Source organism: Mustelus asterias, unplaced genomic scaffold (assembly GCF_964213995.1).
Source record: "Mustelus asterias unplaced genomic scaffold, sMusAst1.hap1.1 HAP1_SCAFFOLD_1234, whole genome shotgun sequence".
In the NCBI taxonomy this organism is placed as follows: domain Eukaryota; kingdom Metazoa; phylum Chordata; class Chondrichthyes; order Carcharhiniformes; family Triakidae; genus Mustelus; species Mustelus asterias.
This window is the reverse complement of record NW_027591179.1, coordinates 89,270-106,308: the sequence shown is the minus strand read 5'-3', so window position 1 is coordinate 106,308 and position 17,039 is coordinate 89,270. Positions and strand designations below refer to the sequence as shown.

Here is a 17,039-nt window from a genome sequence, read left to right as displayed (position 1 = left end):
TGAATCTCTGACACTCTGAGCATTGCAGAATGCCTCAGTGGGATTCACACTGGTAAGTGATGGGCGGGGCCTCTTCACACCCGATAGGCCGGCAGCATAGCGCTGAGTGGGCCACTGTGCATCTGTCAATCTGTCAGCACCGAGATCAGCGCATGCGAAGTGGCAGTCCACTGCTGGCTTCCCAATTGCTGGTCAGCCCCGCAACCTCCTGTTCGCTGGCCTTCCGAACCACCCCCCTGCACCCCCCCTCCCGATCGCTGGCCACCCGGACCTCTGTGGGTTAGCCCCTATGTTCCCCCCGCCCTCTGGCCAACCCTGATCTCCCCGCCCACTGCCCCCCCACCCCAATCATCTCCTCCCTCCCTCTCCCACCGATCCCAGAGTGGCAGCAGGTTCACCCCACCGATCGCATCCCCCCAACAGGTCCGTCCCTTATGGCCCCGGCCGTTGTATGGTTGCAGTTCTTCTGTGCTTCTATGTCATTTTTTTTATAGTTTGGAGACTTAATCTATGTACATTACTCATTTGGAGCATCCTGACCAATTTTAAGGTAACTTCACTGCTTTTTAATTCTATGCCTCTAGAAATAACTTAGTGTTTGTTAGCAATTTCCATTACTTTTCTGACCTGCAATGCTAGTTTTAATGATTTGTTCATCTGTATCCCTACATCCCTTTGCTCTTTGATCCAATTCAATTTTCTAAGATGTAGGCCACGTTTCTTATCAAAGTGCATCACCTCACATTTATCTATGTTAAAGTTCATTTGTCAGTTAATTGTCCATTCTGAAAATGTTTAATGTCTTCTTATATTATGTTGCATTCTTCTTTGATATTGAAGTACTTGTCCCTATAATCAAAACATTAAATTATAAAGTGATTCCAGCACTGATCCTTCCGGAACAGCACTTTCCCTACCCTCATCCAATCTGAACAACTTTGCTTTATCCCTGCTCTCAACTTTCTATTCCTTTTAGCCAATTTTCTATACATTCAGTTATCTGTCCTCTTGACTTCACATGCCCCAACCATTGTCATGAGTCTAATGTATGGACCTAATTTTCAATCTGTTTGAAACATTTCCAAGGTTTATAAACACCATAAATACACCTTAAGTTGGGTCATAACACGGGTCAGCAGATATTCTTTCTCACTTGGGATCTGGGTTTGATAGAATGGAGTAAAAGTTATCTTTTTGTAGGAGTTGTGACTGGCATAGGCCCACACAATTAAACTGATAATTTTATTCCCACTGGAATTTCTGAACTATCCACTTCACCTTAAGGATCTTGTCTCCAGGCTGTAACAGATTGGATGCTGGTCCATCAGGTTGCACTCTAGTTACAAAGATACCCTGTTGAAGCAAGAGTGAGAGTTATGGCTTGACTTCATTATGAATTAAATGAGTTGCAATGTATAATTCTATTATTTTGCTTTTATTTCATATTTCCTATATCTGTCATATTTAATTTTCATATCCTTCAGAGAGGAGGGGGTTTGGCTGGTGTGGGGAATGAAAAATGTTAACCTGGTTTAATAGAGGCGTTCATTTGAGTTGAGGGCATCTGAAAGGAGCTTTATTCTCCATCTGACTTTTAGATTGTTTGGCGCTATTGCTATGTGTCCAAAATAAATGTTCCAGTCTCTTGCACTGACATTTCTCAAGTGACTGAGCAAAAGATTCTCAAAAGTAAAGAATTTTTGTACAAAAATATATAAGACTGAAAATTGATTTAAAAAAACATTTAGAATAAATAACATTGTGCTTTTGTGGAAGAATGATCGAAATTATAGAATCCCTACAGTGCAGAAAGAGGCCTTTCAGCCTGTCGAGCCTACACCGATAACAATCCCACCCAGGCCCTATTCCCGTAACCCCATGTATTTACCGTTAGTCCTCCTGACACTAAGGGGCGATTTAGCATGGCCAATCAACCTAACCTGCACATCTTTGGAGTGTGGGAGAAAACCGGAGCACCCGGAGGAAACCCACACTGACACAGGCAGAATGTGTCACCTGACAGTCATCCGAGGCTGGAATTGAACCCGGGTCCCTGGCGCTGTGAGGCAGCAGTACTAATCACTGTGCCACAATGTCACCCATAGTTATCATTCCCATAGATGTTAGTTCCACTTAATAAAATAATCATAGAAACCCTACAGTGCAGAAGGAAGCCATTTGGCCCATTGAGTCTGCACCAACTCTATGAAAGAGCATCTTACGCAGGCCCAACCAATCCCTACCTCCCTCCCCCACCTCAACCCCCAGCCCCATCCTATGCCTGTGACCTGTGACTCTGCAAATTTGCCATGGCTATTCCACCTAACCTACAGATCTTTGGAGACTAAGGGGAAATTAAGCAAGGCCAATCCACCTAACATGCACAGCTTTGGACTGTAGGGAGGAAACTGGTAAGCAGCTGCAGCACCTGGAAAACACCCACGCAGACACTGGGAGAATGTGCAAATTCCACAGATAGTCCCCCAAGGCTAGGATCGAACCCCTATCCCTGACTCTGTGAGGCAGCAGTACTAAACACTGTGTTTCCATGATGCCTTTTAATAATATTTTGGCTGCTATATTTACAGTTTGGTTGTGTTACAGCCTGTTGTGTTATAATGACACTTTTGAACTGAATCCTAGTGTTGCATATAAAATTGGCACATTTGTGTTTTAAAATTCTGAAAGGTTCCATGTAGACAACAATTAATGTAACTGAATAGATAGTGAAAGTGCAACCATGTTCTTGTTCTATCAGCTATCAATCATAGAAATTTCCTATATCCAATCAAATATTAAAACAGGTGCTTCCAATTATTTAATTATTTGTCATGCCAGTGGCATGACAAATAATTAAACAAGAATTAATACAGGAAAATCAATATGGAATTAAATCCTTAATGCATTTCTAGATTTTTTTGCCAGTCAGAAAGTGTAGCATATTATCTGCTGTTCATAAATTTATATAACGTAGCTTGCAGTCATGACTCATTCATGAAAATTCACTAGAATGCAAGTGATTCCCCCTCCCTTAGATTTGTAGATATACAGAAAAGGCTCCCAGGAAAATTAACAATGCTGCATTGATTTCTTCCCTTAAGAAGAACTGGTTATAAAACAGACTGAAAATCATAAGGACAAATATAGATGGAAAGCTATTTACGATTGTGAACACAAAGCCATGTGGGTAAGTATTAAGTAGAAAGGTTCATTATCTTCAGAAAGACTTTGAGCAATTATCTAAACAGCTGAGTTACATGAGACAGATTCTAATATAGATAAATATAGGGTAATATTTCCATGAAACAGGAATCATTATTTCTGTTCATTAATTTAGGTGTGAACATGATTCAAGTATTTAAGATAAATAACGAACAAAGAACAGTACAGCACAGGAACAGGATCTTCAGCCCACCAAGTCTGTGCCAACACAGATGCCCCTCTCATCTAATATGTTCTTGCCTCTACATGGTCCATATCCCTCTATTCCCTGCCTATTCATGTATCTATCCAGATGGCTCTTGAACATTATCGTAGAATTTGCTTCCACCACCTCCTCCGGCAGCAAGTTCGAGGCATTCACCTCCCTCTGTGTGAAAAACTTGTCCCTTATGTCTCTTTTAAACTTTCCCCCTCTCACTTTCAACCTATGCCCCCAAGTAATTGACTCTTCGACCCTGGGAAAAAGACTCTGACTATCCACTCTATCCAAGCCTATCATAATCTTGTAAACCTCTTTCAGTCCCCCCTCATCCTCCGATGCTCCAATGAAAACAATCTCTCTTCATAGTCTATATCCTCCAAACCAGGCAACATCCTGGTAAATCTCTTCTGCACCCTTTCCAATGCATCAACATCCTTCCGGTAGTGTGGCGGTCAGAATTGTACACAATACTTCAAATGCGGCCTAACCAAAGTCTTCTACAGCTGCAACATGATTTTACAATTCCTATACTCAACGCCCCGACTGATGAAGGCCAGCATGCCCTATGCCTTCTTGACCATTTTGTCCACCTGAGTTGCCACCTTCAGGGAACTGTGGATCTGCACAACTAGATGCTAATATTTCTGATGGTTCTACCATTTACTGTATACTTTCCTTCTGCAGTAGACCTTCCAAATCGCATCACCTCACATTTGTCTGGGTTAAATTCCATCTGTGTGGCTTTTGCTACCAAATAAACCTGTTGGACTTTAACCTGGTGTTGTTAAACTTCTTACTGTGTTTACCCCAGTCCAACGCCGGCATCTCCACATCTTAAATTCCATCTGCCATCTTTCGGCCCAGGTCCCCAGCTGATTTATATCCTGCTGTATCCTCTGACAATCCTCCTCACTATCCGCTACTCCCCCAATTTTTGTATCATCTGCAAATTTATTAATCAGACCACCTACATTTTCTCCAAATCATTTATATATATATTACAAACAACAGAGACCCCAGCACTGATCCTTGTGGAACACCGCTTATCACAGACCTCCTGTTAGAAAAGTACCCCTCCACTGCTCCTCTCTATTTTCTATGTCCAAGCCAGTTTTGCATCCATCTTACCAGATCACCTCGGATCCCATAATGACCTCACCTTCTATATCAGCCTGCCATGAGGAATCTTATCGAAGGCTTTACTAAAGTCCATGTATATAAAATCCATTGCCCTGCCCTTCTTGTCATTTCCTCAAAGAATTTGATCAAGTCTGTGAGACACGATCTCCCCTTCACAAAATCATGATGCCTATCACTAATAAACTTATTCTCTTCCAGATGTGAGTACATCCTGTCCCTAAGAATCTTCTCCACTAATTTCCCCACCACTGATGTAAGGCTCACGGGCCTGTAATTTCCCAGATTGTCTCTTCTGCCCTGCTTAAACAGACAAAGTTGAAATAAACTACTTAAGTTGAACATATGAACACATAAGTATAAATTTAAAAATATCAAACAAGATTACAAAATAGAAAAAATTAATCTTCAGAGAAGATAGGAAATTGGGTTGATTCATACTTTTAAAAGGAAATTAGCACGGAGTTTGCAAAGAAGGATTTTGAGATTATGACAGCATTTGTTTCAGAGTTGTTTTAGAACAGTTCTTAAAGCGGAAAATTAGTAATTGTTGATGATGGTGGAGAGGAGTCTTTGGGATAATAATCATAAATAGGATGGTGTAGACTAAATTGACCAAATGATCTTTTCATGGTATGCTCTTTATTTTCCTATGTAATACTTTAAAACTATGCAAATTTTAAACTTGAAAGTGAAGTAACACAAGATATTAAGGTGCATGCATTGTTTAAAGTAACGCTTATCTTGGCAATAACAGGAAAATGCTGTGTTTGCTGAGATATCTGAACTTTCACACACTGACAGCTATATGATTCTAAAAAAAAAGGATGCTTGTACCTCATAATTAATTATAAGGTAGCTATTAAGGGTTATTTTAAAAATCACGTTTTTCTAAATTCCTGCTGTTTACAGATACTCCCTAATAGAAGTTACTCACCAACCAATCAGTCAATTTATGGCTTTCTTGTGATGCTGTTGTTTGATGTTTGTTCAAACCCAGCATTGGCCGACACAGAGAGCCTTTTGCTCTCTGGATCCCTTCATCCTCCTCATGCCCCTTCAAACTCCACCCCCCCTGCTCCCATCACTCCCCCTTATTAATCTGTACTGTCCTGGACCCCCCACCTCACTCACCCACCCCATCAAATCCAAGGCCTTTCCATGTCACTTTGAAGATGTCGGAACAAAGACATGGATTTGCTCCATGTTTCAGTGATGCCTTCCTACACATTCCACACCAGACTGTCAGAGAACAGAGGGAAGTGCTCTTTCCAAGCAATGGGAACAGGAAATCCTCTTGCCTGACAAAGGCAGCCTGGATGGAGATCTTAGAGGAGGTTCGCAATGGTGGGGTCTCCTGGAAATGGTGCAGTGCAGGAAAAAGGGTCAATGACCTCATTTTATATGCCTGGTTAAGTATCACAGTGGCATGGGATTGCTTCTTGTGTATCAGGTTATATATTTATGCGAATGTGCAAGTAGCTTAGGCCGGTGAATGCAAGATGAACCTGATGACCGCATGGCACTTGAAGCCAACACGTGACAGTTTGGCTTAAATGAGCAATTGGATGCAACTTGACACATTGGCAGTCCAGTGTGGTGGGGATGCATGCAAATAAGGAGATCAGTTGGCATTTGTCAAGTCAATAAGTCTCAACTTTCTCCCCCAGGACAAATAAATCCATAACCCAAAGTTGGACAGAGGTTGCCCGATCTCAAGGTGCTCACCCTGGAGAATCCCTCCAGATTGCAGGAGGACAGAGCGGTTGAGCTGTAGCTGATAGCAAGGCTGGATTGGTAAGACTTCACAGTAAGATACATCAAACCTGGTGCTGCCATTATGTGTGCTCAGGTCCACGTGAGGAATTGTGCTGTGCTCAGAGACTCTGTGGAGCTTCATGTATTTATTTTTGTTCTCCTCCACAATCTAAACCCAGGACTCAGCCATTCCAGGAGACTGAAAACCATCTCTGGGAATGATGACACCAGTGACCCAGGGGATGCACCATCATCAACCTCTCCTGCACCCTCAGCTGTTCTATGAAGGGCCTGTTTTTAGAATCATATCCACATTCCAGTGAGCACAATACAGGCACAGCCCAGCAGTTGAGGGAGGCTGTGACAGCTGAGATCCCAGACTCTCAGAGAGCTGTTGGAAATACAGGCCGGCTGAGCCCTATGCTGATGATGGGCCCCTGGTTGTGGCTACAAGAGGTCTGCTGGAAATGTAACAGTGTTTAAGGAAACATATGGCAGAGATGCCAGGGGTTAGGTGCAACTTTGCATGGACTATGGAGAAGTCCATGCAAGCCATGCATTTTGCCATGCCTCAGACATATGAGCACATGGCGAGGTTGGAGATTGCTGTGGAAAGCCAAGTCAAGTAATCGTCCCACCTGCGCTCTGACCTGCAACATATCACTCTAGCTAAATGCTTCGTACAGGAGGGCGACGAGGCATGTTGCCCTTCCTCCAGGTGCCCCTTTTCCTCAGGGAGACAGGAAGGTAAATTGCGCACCCTGATTGAAGAAAAGTGTGTGCCAGCTGCCCTGGAGCTTCCTCTGAGGACACCTATAGGGTGAACAACCTGTTCTCATCCCCCTGCCATTGACCCCATTGCCTCCAGCAGGTATAGTTGAGGAGGTTGCCCCTGCATCTGGGCATGAAATCCCCCAGTGGGCCTTCAAGGCCTTGGACCTCCAGAGGCTCCGAGCAAAGCAAAAGGGCATCAGACTCGGCTGTCAACATCGATCTCAGCTGCTGACATTTCACCTAAATGTAGTGGTAAGAGTAGGAAACCTAAGAATTTATGAGAGAACAAAGGTGATTTTATAAAATCCACTTTGTCGTATGTAAATATTGCACAATATATTGTTTTCATTTAATTCATGCGCTCAGCATTATCTTTTTTTTGGGACTTGATTTGTCCGAGACGTAACTAAATTGTTAAAGTTTAAAGTTTTATAGTTTTTAGACGTTTATTTATTAGTTACAAGTAGGCTTACATTAACACTGCAATGAAAGTACTGTGAAAATCTCCTAGTTGCCACACTCCGGCGTCTGTTCGGGTACACTGAGGGAGAATTTAGCATGGCCAATGCACCTAACCAGCACGTCTTTTGGACTGTGGGAGGAAACCGGAGCACCCGGAGGAAACGCACGCAGACACAAGGAGAATGTGCAGACTCTATAGTGTAAGTTTTTCGGGCAACACCAATGCATATAAGGACTGTAAAACGCACAATGGCCATTTAAATGGTAGAAGTGGCCACGTTTGGCTGCAGAAACTGGCTGTTTTCTCCCAGCAGGCTCAGCCCAGAAAGGGTGCCTCCAGTCGAACTCACAAATGGTCAGGGTCCAGACAGGCTGCTGATTAGATTAACTGAATCACAAAGGGAGCAGATGACGTCACCAGACCAGACCTGCATCGAGATTGGAAGACCAGCCACAATGTACCTGGATAAGATACAATAGATACGATAATGGGGCTATCCAGCAGTAAGGAGAAACCCATCCCCATCATGGGAAAGCAATCTGTAAGCCCCGGTAAAGTGATTAGGAACATCGATGGGCCATTCATACTGGACAAGGCAGTCTCAGCCGTTTGTGATTTCAATAGGCTGTGCTATCACTGAGGCTGATAGCGATTCAGGACCATTGTTCTTGAAATTGCCGGTGGGGGCGGAGCTCACGGGACTTTTGAAATCTGAGCTTTAAAAGGTGTGGCTTCACAGCCTTTCTCTCTCTCTCCTCGGACCCGTATGACAACTCTCTCACCCTCCTGAACTGCGTTGCAGACAGCAGTTTTCCAGCACACAGACGGCCCAGAAGGTCAAGGTCGGCTCAACTGAGTATTTCCTAGTAATTCGTGAAGTTCCCGAGGGTAATATAGCAGTGGAGGCTTTTGTGGGAATGGTGGGTGCATGAACCTTTTCATAGTATAAGATATTGCTAACACTGTTTAAAGTTAGAATTGACGTTGTGCCCGTTTAGTTTTGTTCCCATAGTCATAGTTATAGAGTATAAGATACCTATATGTTGTTTTCTGGTGTTGATGAGGTTTAATTTTGGTGTTTAATAAAAGATATATGATTTGAACTCGATTGGAGCCCATCTTGCTCTTTCATTTTCTCATCAGCTATCTCTGGTCAGGTCACATTTTAATATCCCTTACCATAATTCCGGAGTCGAGAACCGAGGGTACTCTGGGCGATTCGAACCCGCCCACTCAGGAAAGGCTGCCAGGTAGTGGATAGGCAGGAGTTTCCTTTTCTCTCTCTTCGGAGCGCGACTCTAGTGAAGTAGGCGCAAGGTGGTCGTTGTTCCATCGGTGAGAGAATCACTCGGGCATTGGTGGGGTTTGGGTAACGGAGAACCAAACCTAAAATAAGCCCACGAGTGGAGTTAAAAAGAGGGAGCCCGCTACAGTAGACAGTGACCCAAGCTGGGAATTGAACCTGGGTCCCTGGCGCTGTGAGGCAGCAGTGCTAACCACTGTGACCTGCCGCTCATGCTTAGCACTCAAGCAGTGTTAGAATGTAGGAGACTAATGTGTTGTGTGTTTGCAACCGGTCTTTATTGAATGTTCACGTGTGTTCATTTTGACGTTTGCCAGCCCTGTAGGAGAAAGAAAAAGAAGTCGCCTCCACAGACGCTCCATTATATGCAGTATCAAAGAGACTGACTGAGATTATGTTCCACAGGACAATTGATATACTTTATGTGAAATCAAGAATCTATGGAGCAGGTTCTGAGATCTCTGATAGGCTGCTTGACGTAGGCCCACAGGCCCCATTCTCCTGGGTAACAGAATTCTGTAGCATGTGTTTGTGACAGACGTCCACTCCTCTTGCTATTCTGGGTGGTTGAGGACACAGTCGCAGATGTAGTCCTCAGATGGGGTGGGGGGAGGCTGCAAGGGTTGTTAGACATCCTGAGCAGGCAAATATGTCCTTACAATGGTCATGTAGATTCCTCCATCTTAAAGATCACCCCTGATATATTTGGCATGTCTCTCCATGGTCCTGGTATCCATTAGAGGCTCACACACATTCATGTCCTCGGCCTGAGGCTCATCCTATTCATCCTCATCTGAGGAGCAATGTTGCTCCTGTCTGTCATCCTGATGCAAGAGTTTTCCACATTGTGTGGCTACATTGTGCTGTGCACAACGTTCCATGACAGTGAATCCTGCCTCAAAACAACGGGGGTGATTTTCTGACCTTGCTGCATCTTGTGCAGATCGCGCTGATCCCGGAGAATAGTGTGTGGGCCTAAAAATCTGCTTTGTGCCCAGCGCCAAACAGTTTGCAATCTTCTCGTTCCCTTTCAAATGGTGCAAACTGGATCACACCCAGAAAGGGTGCAAGGCCACTTAGCATATTTAAAGTCGCATTTAAAAGGACGCAAGGCCAATTAGCATATTTAATGTAGCATTTAAATATGCTTAGCCTGTTCGACACTGGATTCTCCCAGCTCCCAGGATCTTCCGACCTTCAGGCGTGGTGCAAGAACAGCGAGAATCACTACTGGTCTCCACTACAATGGCCATGTAAAGGGGCTCGAAGGCCATTGAAGTCCCCCGGATGGTCAGCGGCATGGCCTGCCAGTGCCCATCAGGCAGTGCCCAACTGGCAATGCCCACCAGGCACCTTGGCAGTGCTAGTTAGGCACTGCTAGTGTGCCAAGGGCAGTACCAAGGGGGTTGAGCCTGTGGGGGTGGGGGTGAGGCCTGAGTGGGGGCTATAATGAGGGGGTAATGACGAGGGGGCTAGTGCAGGGGAAGCTATGCCGGGGGTTTGTGCAGGGATGGCACATGAAGGGGGGGCCTGTCGGGGGTCAGGCAGTGGGACTAATTGGGAGGCTCCGATGCCCCAATTTCGGAAACCCATGTCAGGGAGAGGTAGGGAAACATTCCGCCAATGAGGGGAGGTCACGATGTCTGAGGGAGGGGGGTCTCACAGTGCATTGTGAGATTGGGGCGCCCTTGGGGAATGGCATCTGCTTTGCTCCCTGAGCTCAACATTGTGTTTAGGCCCTGCCCATTTAGTACTGTCACGCAACTCAACACTCTCCAAAAAAGTGACTGAGTTTGGAACGATTGCGGTCCAGATCATGCTTGACAGACTGGCACAGATCGATCCAGTTTTCTCACCGTTATGACACTTCGGGCACAATCTTACCAGCTTGCCACACTGGTCGATCAGCATGGTGAGCCAGGAAGATAGCATGGAATCTCATCATTGCCACCAATCCAGTAGGAATAGTGCAACTAGATTAACGAGGTGCTCAAGATCATCATGGGACCCAGGCCAAAGATGAGTGAAGGCGGGATGGACATCACAGGAAAGTGGGAGGAGGGGTTCGGAGGCAAGTTCAGCAGGGTGGCGACTCCCCTCCCCAATGCTGGGTCTCTCAATCGGACATAGAGTGCCTAACAAGGACCCCTCCAGGAGGCTGCTGGCTACTCTGATAGTTTTTGCTGGGCTGCCTCCCGAAGGCGTGGGAAAGCCATACCCACTAAATAACGGTGGGCTCAGGGATGATGACTGCCAATTGGCTCATGAGCCTAAAAGACATCCCAATGCCAGCTGCTGGGAATCCTGCATCGGCCCCATCTGCCAAACAACTTAACTGAGGGAGGTTCTGCTGCCACTGGGAGACCGATGTGGGGCTTCTCCCACAATTAAGTGGGCCCAGCCACCATATTTCTGGATTAAATCCATCCCAGGATGATTCTAGAGTAGTGGTTGATTTCAGTAGACAAGCATTTGGTCATGGCTTTCATTGATCCTTAGGAATAAACTCAGTAGGTTCTCACCCCTGTGTGTCTCACTAAATAGAAGTTGCTTTTAAATAGTTCCTGCCTGAAACCTTCATGTTTCTTATAGACTATGTACTAATTGTTTGGTACTCTTCTGTGCTTTGATGTTTCCTACCTGTATTACTAGAAATGCATTCTTCCTACATTCTCCAAACACAGGAGATAGGAAATCCTGGTAGATATTTGCTATATGGAGACACCACGAGATAACTTGGTGACAAAACATGTATAGTGAAATGTATAATGGAATACGTTCTCCAGCATATTTGCTGTGATTCTCTGACATCGCCATGACTGGGATTCTCCGGTCCTGCTGCTATGAATGGAGATTTGGCTAAGCACCAATTTCTCTGTTCTTTGCTGACAGCCGTGATGGGCCGTATGACATTGGCCACTATTCAACTGTTCCAAAAGTCTGGTTAAGGGCCATTTTTGTTATCTGGTGTCTAATTCCTTTCTCCTCTTAGTTGCCCATTGATAGTACTTGAAAGTCAGAATACAAGCTCATACATGTAGAATACCACTCACACATTTACTGAACACATTGGTCAAATTTGGATAGGATAATAGTTTTAGAAGATGTGTTTTGACAACAGACTTGTTGTTGTAGCAGCTTGGACATTCCATCTCATAAACCGGTGCAACTTTAATATGGTTCTCAAAGTGTATGAAGGATGCTGGTATTAAGTAAGATTATCTTGTAGTTTTTTTTTCATAATTCTTACAATCAAAGCATCCCATACAATTCTTCTTGACTAGTTATTTAGGCCCTACTACAATTGTTACAGTTGTTTAATATTTAGGAAGCATTCCAACAGTGCACACCAAAAAGAACTAATTTATAATGCAAGCGCTCAGTCCAAAGGGAAGGGGGGGATTAAATGGGAGAAGGGGACTCCATGACAAAATAAATAGCTGATTCCCCAGACCGAATAATGTATACATTCTTGCTGTATGTGAGTGGTTTCCTTCAAACTATTACAAAGTGTGAATACAGAAGGGCTGCAATATCAAGAAGATAAGTAGGAAACTGTTACAGAGCAATATTGACCTTGTGAAAATGTAACCATGGCACATAACATATGCAGCTGCATTAAATAATAGATATATTGTGACTAGATTTGATGATTGTGTTAATTTGACACTGGTGATAAGCGATTTAAAATAAACTGATTAACATGAGTGGTAAAATAACATCAGGCAGAAAACCTAAATTTCTGTGAACAAGTTGTGGATTTTGTGAATGGCTGGCAGTTAAAGTATGAATTCTAGACTACATACTTAATTGGAGATATTTTAGTACTTGGAAATCATGGCTTGATTAATCAATAAAATAAATGATGTAGGCAAACAATAATCCCAATTTCAGGAGTTATAAAGCATGCCATTTATTGTTAATGAAGAACCAACTTCGCTGACTTACACCATTTCCCTTTACCATCTGTAGCTGACTTCTGCTCATCCTTTGATAGTTGCCATCAACCTATGGAGGGTAGTGCAATGTTACTGTAGCCTGTAAGTGATCAGGGACAATTGCAATTGCACTTTTATATGTTTTGTTTAAAATTACCATATCAGAAGGCTTGAAAGGATTCCCTTGTCCGCTTATTCCACCACTTATACTGAAGCCGAGGCCCGGGTTCTTCTCTATTCTTACACAAAACTGAATTAAAAAGTAAACAGCCACAGCATAGTTAGTGCAAGTACAGCAATATGGGCAATTCTGGAATAAATATATGAAGGTTCATTATGCTGTAATACATTGCAGTTTGTCTAGTGATTAGTTCTAATGAATCAATGCGAAAGTCCACTGTCTAATATGGAATTGGACACTACAAGTCAGGAAGGTTCCACAGAATCATAGCACAGGAGGATGCAATTTAGCCCATCAAGCTCACACTGGCTCTCTGCAAGAGCAATCTCCATTGTCCTTTCTCAAGGCTCCTGATTTCCCCCTGCCCCTCAGGTGCTTATCCACTTCCCTTTTGAAAGCCATGATTGAATCTACCTTTACCACACAATCAGACAGTGCATTCCAAATCACTAAGTGAAAGGTTTTTCTTCATGCTGCCTTTGGTTCTTTAGCCAATCATTTTAAATCTGTGCCCTCTGGTTCTCAATTCTCCTGCCAATCGGAATAATTTTTCTGTCTACTCTGTCTCGACACCTCATGATTTAGAACACCTCAATCAAATCTTCTTTTAACCTCTCTTTTGAGGAGAACAGCCCAAGCTTCTTCAGTCTATTTATGTAACTTAAGTCTCTCATCCCTGGAAGCACTCTCGTAAATCTACACTCTCGCTAAAACCTCCTAAAGTATAGTGTCCAGAATTGGAAATAATACTCCAGGTGAGGTTGAAGCAGTGTTTTACAAAGGTTCATCGTTGCTTTTGTACTATATGCCTCTAATATAAAGCCCTGGATTTGATATATCTTTTTAATAACTCTCAAACAGCCCTGCTACCTTCAACAATTTGTGCACACATACCTTCAGGTCTGTCGATTTTTTCATCTCCTTCAGAATTGGATCCTTTATTTTATATTACCTCTCCTTACTCCTCTGACCAAATTACATCACTTTGCAATTAAACAAGTGCAACACTTTACACGCTATTAGATTTTATCTTCCACATCCCCACTAGCTATCTGTGTCCTCCTGAAGTCTATCATTATCTTCCTGACAGCTCACAATGCTTCCAGGTTTTATGTCATCTGAAAATTTTAAATTGTGCCCTGTACACATAAATCTAGATCATTAATAAAGCAAGAAAAGTAGAGATCCTGATTGTGATCCCGAAGGAACCCCATTATTTACCCTGCTCTTCTCTCAAAACAACTGTTAACCACAATTCTGTTTCCTGTCACTCAGTTAACTTTGTATCTATGTTGCCACTGACCCTTTTACTTCATGGGTTTCAACTTTGCTGACATTTAATTATGTTTTACGTCTTTTGAAAGTCTAAATAGATCACATCAATTGCTTTACCTTCATTTACCCTCTCTGTTACCTCATTAAAAGTCTCAATCAAGTTAAACACAATTTATCTTTTTATAGATCTATGCCTGTTTTTCTTAATTATTTCACACTTGTCCAGCTGACTGTAAATTATGTCCAAGATTTTCATTTCTAAAAGCTTTCCTACCACCGAGGTTAAACTGACTGGTCTGTAGTTGCTGGAATTATTCTTACATCCTTTTCAAACAAGGGTGTAATGTTTGCAATTCTCCAGTCCTCCGGCACCACCCCTAAGGATGCTATGAAGAATTATCACCAGTGCCTCTGCAATTTCCACTCTTACCTCTCTCAACATCTTCAGATGCATCCCTTAAGATCCTGGTGACTTAAGTACAGCCAGCCTTTCTAGTAACTCCTCATTATCAATTTTTAGCCTATTTAGTACCTCAATTATATCCTCCTTCTTGATAACTTTGGCAGCATTTTCTTTCTTGGTAAAGGCAGATGCAAAATATTTGTTTAGTACATCAGACATGCTATGTTTCCTTTTTGGTCCAGAATCAACCCCAGCACACTCTTTCTACACTTTTACTGTTTATCTGCCAACAGAGGTCTTTTGGATTCCTTTTCATGTTATCTGCCTGTTTCTTATACCCAGTCTTTACCCCTCCAATTTCCTTTTTCATACCTTGTCTAAGCTTCCTATATTCAACCTGGTTTTCACTTGGGGTATCATTAACTTGACATCTGTCAATTTAACTATAGATTGTCCCTTGTCTTTTAATACTTATGATACTATGATCATTAAATTTGCCCCTCCTGACACTTGATCACTTAATTTCCCAGATCAGTTCAAACAATACCTTCTTCCTCATTGGGCTGGAACATACTGATCAAGGAAATTCTTCTGAATGCACTCCAGAAATTCTTCACCCTTTCTGCCTTTTACACCAATGCTTTCCAAGTCTATATTATTTGTTTATTGGTCTTAGATTTTATCTGAAAGCAGAAAATGCTGGAACCTACTCACAGATCATGCAACATCTGGGGAGAGCTAAGCATAATTAACAGGCCAATGATCTTCCAGATTGATTCTTGGTCGAAGCTAATGTAACTGAAATTCAATTGGGAAAGGCAAAGCGCATCATGTTGTGCAAACTATCAAGGGTGGCCTTGTAATTTACTGGCGTTAACCTCCTGAGCCAGCACAACACAGAATTCGACCTTTATAATTATTAGCTGCACAGTCACCATTCAAACACAGTAGTTAAAAACCTTGCATCTTCCAATCTGTGTTGCCTTTTCCACAATAGCAATTACTTCTCGCACAAGTTAATACCATCAGATCTTTAATGTTAGCTCCCTTTGAGGAGACATCCCTCAGCTGCTTGTAATGACCCAATTCCCTCAATCTTGTGACAGAAAAAACCTTCATGCAAGACCAGAGAAAGGGGCATTTTGGATGGCAGAGTGCTGGCCAAGAAGCAGCTGGGGAGGCACTCTAATCTACCGTTGAGAGTTGATGAAACTGTAGCGATGGTAGCTTATATTTTAACACCTAATACAGTGGTAGCCTTGTGAAAAAACACACAGCTAAAACCTTTTATTCTCTCATGTCATCTCAACCTCAAGGGAAGAGGCATAATTCTCATGTATTCTTAGCTTACGCATCTTATTTCCTGCACATACATCACAACAAGAAGTTTATGAAGAGCAGCCGCAGAGAGGAGGGAAATTGATCCTCATGGATGAAGGTGATGATAATGGTGTGACTATGAGAATGTTGAGGTTAAAGATGTTCAGGGATTCGAGAAGCAAGGTCCTTTTCCAAAGCCTCCTTGATTTTACTCCCTGTGTTATTTGCTTTTTAATTTCCAATTACCAGCTCAGATACTTCCACCTGGGAGGAATTAGAATGTGTCAGTTGCATTGAGTGATTTGATTTTGACTTATTATTGTCACATATATTAACATACAGTGAAAAGTATTGTTTCTTGTGCGCTATACAGACAAAACATACCCCCGTTCACAGAAAAGGAAACGAGAAAGTGCAGAATGTAGTGTTACAGTCATAGCTAGGGTGTAGAGAAAGATCAACCTAATGCAAGGTAAATCCATTCAAAAGTCTGACAGCAGCAGGGAAGAAGCTGTTTTTGGGTCGGTTGGGACGTGACCTCAGACTCTTGTATCTTTTTCCCGAAGGATGAAGGTGGAAGAGAGAATGTCCGGGGTATGTGGGGTCTTTAATTATGCTGGCTGCTTTGCCAAGGCAGCGGGAAGTGTAGACAGAGTCGATGGATGGGAGGCTGGTTTGTGTGATGGATTGGGCTACATGCACGACCATCTGTGGTTCCTTGAGGTCTTGGGCAGAGCAGGAGCCATACCAAGCTGTGATACAATGGTGCATCTGTAAAAGTTGGTGAGAGCCGTAGCTGACATGGCAAATTTCCTTAGTCTTCTGAGAAAGTAGAGGCGTTGGTGGGCTTTCTTAACTATAGTGTCGGCATGGGGGGTACCAGGACAGGTTGTTGGTGATCTGGACACCTAAAAACTTGAAGCTCTCAACCCTTTCTACTTCGTCCCCATTGATGTAGACAGGGGCATGTTCTCCTTTACACTTCCTGAAGTCAATGACAATCTCCTTCGTTTTGTTGACATTGAGGGAGAGATTATTGTTGCCGCACCAGTTCACCAGATTC

The 17,039-nt window shown here is 43.1% G+C and overlaps 1 protein-coding gene across 1 annotated transcript in view; it reads right to left on the bottom strand.

Moving 5' to 3' along the window:
- Positions 1–1,278: 1,278 nt before the first annotated feature.
- The window catches only part of LOC144488043 (leucine-rich repeat-containing protein 7-like), a gene marked incomplete at both ends in the record, with an annotated part of 99,714 nt that continues 83,953 nt past the window's right edge, over positions 1,279–17,039 (bottom strand). Inside the window, 2 exons of the mRNA XM_078206067.1 lie at positions 1,279–1,353; positions 12,955–13,047. Of these exons, the coding sequence (XP_078062193.1) occupies positions 1,279–1,353; positions 12,955–13,047 (168 nt within the window). The remainder of the gene's footprint in view (positions 1,354–12,954; positions 13,048–17,039) is intronic.